We start from the raw sequence: 8,123 nt of genomic DNA on the forward strand, positions 1-8,123 counted from the left end.
TTGTTTGCCATCACAAGACGGAGGCATGCGCCCAATTTGGGCATATTATCAGAAACTATTCAACGGATGCGGCCATATCATTGCTAGTTTGGCTTGAAAGCCATGAATCTTCGTTCGTGGTAGGTCGTTTTTGAGAACACTTTTTCAAGAAAACGTCGGTATTGCAAGTTTAGTATTTTTGCTAGTTGGTAGGCCACATTTGATGATGTGACGCGGAGGTCTCCCATTTTTTGATTTTTTTGAATTTTTTATGGTGTTTTCAAAACCGGCCGATTTCGTCGCGGCGACCGTCTGTGGCTAGGGTTTGACCCGTGCAAATCTGTTGTCGATTCTGTGATGGAATGCCTACCTGTGAAGCTAAAAAGCATTTTTAGTGAAAATAACGGGCAAGCTATGGAGGACCCGCAGTTCAAATTCCAGCCGGTTCCAGCTGAATCGGCCGAAGGTGGTCCGAATTGCCGGGAGTAGCTACGAGGGTCGGAAATGCATGCTTTTTGGCGACCGTCCGTAAAATAGGGTCTACTTTGAGATAAACATGGAATGGCGCCGTTTGGGGTGCCCCTCCTTGTAGCCGCTTCACGAAAAACGCATGTCTTTTGCATTCAAAAAATGAAAAACGGTTTTTGAATTTCAGTTTTGCTAAAGCACATCTAGATGTGCCATAAGTATTGCACATCTAAGTCCTATGGCATTGATCTTACGTCGAGATTCGTGTGGATATTTTCCTTTTTCTCTTTTCTTTTCTCTTTATGCTTGATTCACTCACTTAGATGTGCAATAGCTAGAGCACATCTAGATGTGCCCTAGACACACCCTTTGAATTTGTACGGTGTTTTCAAAAACCGGCGGATTTAGTCACGGCGGTCGTCCGTGGCTAGGGTTTGAGTCATGTTTTTAGCATTCAAAAAATGAAACTTATATTGTTTCATACATGAGCATGCACAAAACCCCATAATTTTATCTTTCATCCATGAGCATGCATAAAAAATTTCAATTCCCATCAATTACCAAACTGAATATTCATTGTTAAAAACATGACTTGTTTAGATGACACTGTCATACAGCATCCATGAGCATGCACAAAATTAAACCTGACATACTTAACATTGACATGTTCATATTACACTAACAAGCTTAAACCTAACATGCTGAACACCTTCTTAACACCTTCACTCCTCCTTCTTCTCCTTCATCAACCTGATGCGCTCAGAGTGGCGAATCCCAACGCGGATGTACTCCTCTACCACAATTGGCATGGTCCTGTCGCCAAGCTGTGGGATTGCAGGTGCCGCCACCATCACGAGGTCGTCGTCCGCCACCACCATCGCGAGGTCGTCGTCCACCACCACCATCGCGAGGTCGTCGTCCGCCACCACCATAGCAAGGTCGTCATCCGCCACCAACATAGCAGGGTCGTCGTGAGCCACCACCATAGCATGTTCGTCGTCAGCCAGAATAGGCTGCTCCTCATCATCCCCGCTCTGCTCCTCGTCATCATCCCCGCTCTGCTCCTCGTCATCCCCGCTGCTGCTCCCATTGCCTGGCCAAATGCAACAAAGTGTGAACATGGTGTTGTCATCGTGCAGGTAGAGGAAGCCAAAAGGACAGGAAGAAGAGAGGCAGAGAGCTTACTGGCATCGTCGTCGTGCTGGTAGTACATGCGGCACATGGTGTTGTCGAACATCTTCATGGTGAACATGGCGTCGCCGTTGTAGCGGAAGACAAGGAAGTACCCGAGCTGTAGCTCATGGGCGCGGGCGAAATGCTCCCAGCTGGGCCCTAGGTACATGTGGCCTTCACCATCAAACACCACCAACACTTTCCACAGCCTGTGAAGCCCGCTGTCGGCCTCCCGCAGCTTCACTTTGTGGGGCTCACGGCCCGCGAGCATCTTCGCAAACTTGTCAGGCAGCCTCTGCAGCGAGGGTCAAGCAGTGGTTAATTGTGGCAATGAAGCACTAGACAGCAGAGTGATGATAAAGAAATGAGTGATGATAAATATACCTGCCTACTGCAAGATTTCTCAATTATGATCTCGAAGAACTCAAAACCTTCCAAGCCAGCCATCTCACTTCTACTCTAAACAAGCAATAGGAAACAAGCAATAGTAAATTAAACAACATGACTGGACAGAAATAGGAAACAAGCAGCATTGTAAAACCTTCCATACTTGAGCATGTTCAGTTTAAAAGAATATAAACAAGCAAGAATGCATGCATGCATATCAAATGTTGGCATCTACTGCTGCTGCTACTCTGCCCATATTCATGCAGGTCACTACACCTGCATATGCATGAATCCCACTGCAGCACAAGACTTGTCAACAAGAATAACCACAACAGCATGTTCAACCACAGAATTCAACAGCAACAGAATTCAACAGCATGTTCTGGCAATAGTAACAGCATGTTCACCATAGAATTCAACAGCAACAGAATTCGGTTAATTCAGTTAATTAACCACAGAATTCAACAGCAACAGAACAGAGCATACTAAATCCATATCTATAAATGAACATATCTATATCTATAAATGAACATATCTGCCCATATCAAATATCTATAAATGGGCAGACATGTAGATATGGCAGATATCTACATATCTAATCCAACATATGGGTAGATATCTGCATGAACATATCTATATCTATAAATGAACATATATGAACATATCTTCCCCTTTGCATATCTATAAATGAACCATATGGGAAGACATGAGTATGATCTTGCTAGTGTCAGAGCCAAGTTGGATATTTACTACATGTGTTTGCCAAGGCCTCAATTTGGAATAGTACTATAAATGGCAATGGCCTCAATTTGCTACTACTCTATCTTGGCAAAAACAAGGACATTTCTAATGGCAAAAACATCAACATCACTCTGTTTTCTTCTTCTACTCATTCCATATTTTGCTGGCACCAAAAACATCAACATCAACAGGGCCTCAATAGTAGATAAGAAAGCTAATATATCTACTTTAACTAATTTGAACCATATCATATTTTGCTACTAAGTTAAGAGGAAGGATTCAAATCATATTTTGCTAGGTCAGTCAACTTAGTTGTGGGCTTTCAAATTATCTAACCCAAATTTCCAAACAAACCCTAATCCAAGGCCAGAACAACACCACCCCACCCACTCCCCCTCCATTCGAATCAAACCCTAACCGAATCTAATCCCTAATCCATTAAAACCCTAATCGAATCCAGTAAACAACAGCAGAAAACCCTAACCTATCAAAAGAGGAAGGAGTTGCGGGAGAGGAAGGCAGCGGATTCAAACCTCCAGCGGTCGGCGGCGGCGGTGGCAGAGAGGAAGGAGATGAGCTGCGGCGACGACGACAGAGAGGAAGGAGTTGTGGGAGAGGAAGGAAAAGAATGGGGAAATGAGAGGAGGAGGGTCCACTTGTCAGTTGCGGGAGAGGAGGGACCACTTGTTTGAGAGACAACCACTCTCTCCAACACATGTAGTTTTGTTCGGGTACATAACCAACAGTCTCTTCAAAATAACTTAAGGATCACATCATTTTGTAAACTTTTACATCACAACCAAAACTACATGATCACCAAAACTACTTAGTTCAAAAAAACAGCATTTTACACCACAACATCTTCAGTTCAGAAAAACAGCTCTAAAAACAACATCTTCAGTTCACCAAAAAACAACATTTTGCATCTTCAGTTCACCAAAACAACATCTTCATTTTGCATTGTATCTTCCATCACCAAAACTTCATGATCACCAAAACTACATCATTTTGCATTGTATCTTCAACCATCATCTTCCATCACTACACAGTCTCATGCATTTTGGTACCTGGAGAGATTTTTAGTACAAAAACTACATCAGGATCACATCAACAACTACTACCAAGGAGACAAAATAGCATTAGCTCACCAAGGAGACCAAATTTACATTCGCTACTCATCGTCGTCGATACGAAAACAAGGAACTCTATGCCCACTCCTGTTTTCCTCATCATCCCTACAATATTGCAGCATAGTATGATCAGTCCGGTTTTCCTCATCCTCGCTTTCATGTCCATCCTCTACCACCTTTCTTCTTTTCTTGATGCCTTCAACTGTTGCAGCACCAATGATCACACGTTCCCGGTCCCTTCGCACTCTGCTTTGCACCAGAACTTCCATAGAGTCATCATCAGCTTGCAATGGAACTTCCGTAGAGTCATCATCTTGGTATGTTAGTCCACCATCACCGGGGCCCTTTTCCACTTCAGTTTCGGTCACACTCCACAAGTGTCTGTGCTGAAAGTTTTGCACAACTCGCCATTTTCCGTGCAAAAGAGTGTCTGGCAGATAAAACACCATTGTTGCTTGTGTTGTTAGAATAAAGGGATCACTCTTATACCAGCACCTTGCAGTGTTGATGCTTTTGAAGTGGCCATCATATTTGACAAAAGAGTCTCTCCTCTTCTTGCTACCAAGCTCAAACCAGTCACAGCGAAATAAGACAACCGAGCGATGGATGCCTCCACTAGAGTTGTACTGCAACTCTACGATGCTTCTCAACTGACCATAGAAGTCAATGATCTCACCATCATGTGACCCCTCAGTGACGATTCCACTATTCTGTGTCTTCCTTTTTTCCTCGCGGTCAACGGTGTGGTACCGGACACCGTCAGCAATGCATGCTGAATACACTCTCACTCGCTTATCCGGTAAGCATGCCAAAGCAAATAGATCATCACTGACCTTCTTCTCCTCATGCAACTTTCCAATCTACACAAATAAACCATTTAGCAAACAATGGTATTTAACAATGGGTGAATAACACAGAAAACATAAAACATGTGGCTAAAGATCTCACATGATTCTTAAACCACTTAGCAAACACCTTGGCAACCCTTTTATCAACATTGATATTGCTTTCTTCCTGATTTAACTCTTCCTTGCATTTCCTACAATGCCAACAAAACATGTGAATTAAAACATTAGGCTGGTGCCAACCCAAGCAAAATATATATATATAATGAGTGCACAAGATATAACGTACTCGATATATGGTAGAACCTCGGCGCAATTGCTGAGCACAAACAAAACCATCTTGTCATACTCATCACCAGCCTCCATGTATTGTGAGGCTCCAAGAAAGTTCACACCATGGTTGAAAACAGAGACATCACCACTTTGCGAATCAGACCGCTCTCTATTTCTGCCCGGCCGGTTCCATCTTGTTTCCACATCATCAAAGTATCTAGAGCAAAAAGTCAAGCACTCGTCAACGACATATGCTTCAGCAATAGAACCTTCAGGTCTTGCCGTGTTTCGCACATAACGCTTACAAGTAAGCAGCCTTCTTTCGATTGGGTACATCCAACCGTATTGCACAGGGCCTCTAAGCATTGCCTCTTTGGGTAAGTGCACCGCCAAATGGACCATCACGGTGAAGAAAGCTGGAGGGAAAATCTTCTCGAGCTTGCAAAGAATAATTGGGATTTCTTTTTCAAGTCTTTCCAAGTCAGTTAACTTGAGGGTTTTGCAGCACAATTCTCTAAAGAAATTTCCCAGCTCAGCAACCGCTTCATATATATCCTTGTGCATGATTCCTCGGAGGCCCGCCGGTAAAATCCTTTGGAGGAGGATGTGACAATCATGGGTTTTCAGTACTGAAAGCTTGAATCCATCAGAAGTAACACACTTTGCTAGGTTAGCAGCATAACCATCTGGAAATTTCACCGCTCTTAGGAATTCACAGAATGCAAGCTTTTATTCTTTATTCATTGTATACCATGCTCGTGGAATTTCAAATGAATCTTCATCTTCATTGTGCTGTAGATGCAAATCTTCTCTTATGCCCATGTCCTCCAAATCAAGCCTAGAACTAACCGTGTCCTTTGTCTTCCCTTCAATGTTCAGAAACGTCCCTAGCAGATTCTTGCATATGTTTTTCTCAATGTGCATTACATTGAGATTATGCCTTAATTTCAGATCAGCCCAGTATGGCAGGTCCCACAAACAAGACCTCCGGTCCCAACATTGACCTTCCTCACGCTTTCTTTTCTTCGCCAGCTTTCCTGGTCTCACATCTTTCACCGTTTCAAGTTGCTGCTCCAGCTCTTCTTTAGTGAATTCAGCTGGCTTGTCACGGGTTTCATTCTCACCATTAAAATCTTTGCTTCTTCGCCAGCGATGGTTTCGGGGAAGAAAGCGGCGGTGCCCAATATAGCATATCTTGCTCCTTATTCTCTTTGAGCAAGGGTCTTTGTCACAATGGACACAAGCCTGATAACCCGCTGTGATCCTCCCAGACAGAGTGTGCAGAGCCGGGAAATCATGGATGGACCATATGATCGCAGCACGTAGATTGAACTTTTCTTCCGGACTCAAGGCATCGTATGTAGGTACACCAGTCCAGAGCTGGAGCAGTTCTTCTATGAGGGGCTCCATAAAGACATCAAAAATCCTTTCCTGGAGAATCTGGACCCGGGATAAGCAATGACATCATGAAGTTGGACTGATCCATGCATGCCCATGGTGGCAGGTTGTACGGCACCACAAAAACTGGCCACATGCTATAAGACGTGCTCATGTTCCCAAACGGATTAAACCCATCTGTGGCAATGCCAAGTTTTATGTTCCTTGGATCTGCAGCAAAATCAAAATGTATACGGTCAAACTCTTTCCATGCCTCTCCATCCGCTGGATGGCTCAGCTTATTGTCCACAGGTTGCCGCTTTAGCTTGTGCCACTGTACCTCACGCGATGATTTCTTCGAGATGAACATCCGCTGCAGCCTTGGTATCAAGGGAAAGTGCCTCAGTACCTTCTCCGGTATTGACTTCTTCCCATCAGCATCTTTCCACCTAGATGCATTGCATTTTGGACAGTTGTCATGCTTTGCTAAATCCTTCCGAAACAAGACACAGTTATTTGGGCACACATGTATTGACACATAACCTAACCCCAGCCTGCGGATTATGCTCAATGCTTCATCATAAGATCTGGGAACACAACTATTAGGGAATTGCAAGCTCAAAAGACGGAGTATTGCGTTGAATGCGGCATTGCTAATCCGGTAGAAAGACTTGATGTGGAGTAACTTCACGGTGAAGGTAAATCTTGAAAATTTGCCCCCTTCATGAGCTGCGCGCTTCGCCTCCTCTAACACCTCAGCAAACAACGATTTCTGTCCATCAACACGATCTTCAGCATCATACAAATCCTTCAATAGGTTAGGAATCCTATCATCTTCATGCCCATCCTCTTCCTCCAAAACAACATTATCTCGCAAAACCTTTTCCATGAAATCAATGCCAGCATCACCACCACCCATCATATGAGGGGCCTCTGTATCAGCTTCAAAATGTTGAGGTTGTCTGTCTAAAGGTTCTCCATGATATATCCATCTATCATATGTGCTGGACATCCCATTAAGAAGCAGATGATCTTCCACTCTTCCTTGAGCCATTCTTGGACGGTTGCATTCACAACATGGGCAAAGAATGTGAGCATCGTTGGCAAAATTTGCCCGAACAATTGCCATGAAATCATCAACTCCTTTCATATGTTCTTTCGAAAACTTTCTAACTCCTTCTCTAATCCAGCTTCTGTCCATCTGCCAAAGACAACAAATTGTTGCAACTTAGCAAATCAATCTAAGCGCATCAACATTAATTAATGAAAATGGATGGAAGTAATGGAAGCTAAAATTCCAGAAAATTTTATATGCTAATTGCCTAACCACAAGGCCTGAAGAATTCTTAACAAACAAGCTGAACAATTCCTAACAGCACATCAAGAAAATTCATCTATGCATTATCTACCAAACAAGCAAGCTATCTCCTAACTACTAACAGTGCATCAACAAAATTCATCTCCCACCAACAAAACAAGAAAGCTATCTCCTATGCTGAAGAACATCTGACTGAAATCCATCTCCCACTACTCGGGTGACGAGAGAGGAGAGGGGGGAAGAGGTGAGGGGTGCATACCGGGAGGTGTGCTTGCGGCGGCGGCGAGTCCCCCATGCTCGGCGAGCCCCCACCACCATCGGTCACCTACGCCCCTGCTGGCCCCCGCCTCCACGCCCTGCCTCGCCTCCGCCCCCTGCCGGCCCCGCCCCCGCCTCCGCTGCCGGCCCCGCCCCCGCCTCCGCCCCCTGCTG

At 44.3% G+C, this 8,123-nt stretch overlaps 2 protein-coding genes and 1 pseudogene across 2 annotated transcripts; all 3 read right to left on the reverse strand.

Moving 5' to 3' along the window:
- Window positions 1-977: 977 nt before the first annotated feature.
- LOC147962111 (uncharacterized) lies at window positions 978-2,088 on the reverse strand. Its single transcript, XM_087536356.1, has 3 exons — window positions 2,005-2,088; window positions 1,633-1,915; window positions 978-1,540 (listed from the first exon to the last, which is right to left on the reverse strand). The coding sequence occupies exons 1-3, from the start codon at window positions 2,065-2,067 to the stop codon at window positions 1,170-1,172; spliced, it is 717 nt and encodes a 238-aa protein (XP_087392482.1). The 5' UTR covers window positions 2,068-2,088; the 3' UTR covers window positions 978-1,169.
- Window positions 2,089-3,919: 1,831 nt separating this feature from the next.
- On the reverse strand, window positions 3,920-5,062 carry LOC147962112 (uncharacterized). The gene is made up of 3 exons (XM_087534673.1): window positions 5,013-5,062; window positions 4,827-4,917; window positions 3,920-4,738 (listed from the first exon to the last, which is right to left on the reverse strand). The coding sequence occupies exons 1-3, from the start codon at window positions 5,060-5,062 to the stop codon at window positions 3,920-3,922; spliced, it is 960 nt and encodes a 319-aa protein (XP_087390799.1).
- A 13-nt stretch (window positions 5,063-5,075) lies between these two features.
- Window positions 5,076-7,574, reverse strand: LOC147962113 (uncharacterized; annotated as a pseudogene).
- Window positions 7,575-8,123: the final 549 nt, after the last annotated feature.

Source organism: Triticum urartu, chromosome 7A, assembly GCF_056163025.1.
Source record: "Triticum urartu cultivar PI428250 chromosome 7A, HENAU_Tu73, whole genome shotgun sequence".
NCBI lineage: Eukaryota > Viridiplantae > Streptophyta > Magnoliopsida > Poales > Poaceae > Triticum > Triticum urartu.

Excerpts from the sequence above, each read along its gene's own strand:
- LOC147962112 (XM_087534673.1), bottom strand. The coding sequence starts at position 5,062 with ATGGTTTTGTTTGTGCTCAGCAATTGCGCCGAGGTTCTACCATATATC. Across the intron at positions 4,918-5,012 it reads GAGGTTCTACCATATATCGA|GAAATGCAAGGAAGAGTTAA; the intron begins GTACGTTATATC and ends TTGGCATTGTAG. Across the intron at positions 4,739-4,826 it reads CTAAGTGGTTTAAGAATCAT|ATTGGAAAGTTGCATGAGGA; the intron begins GTGAGATCTTTA and ends TTATTTGTGTAG.
- LOC147962111 (XM_087536356.1), bottom strand. The coding sequence starts at position 2,067 with ATGGCTGGCTTGGAAGGTTTTGAGTTCTTCGAGATCATAATTGAGAAA. Across the intron at positions 1,916-2,004 it reads AGAAATCTTGCAGTAGGCAG|AGGCTGCCTGACAAGTTTGC; the intron begins GTATATTTATCA and ends CCCTCGCTGCAG. Across the intron at positions 1,541-1,632 it reads CCAGCACGACGACGATGCCA|GCAATGGGAGCAGCAGCGGG; the intron begins GTAAGCTCTCTG and ends GCATTTGGCCAG.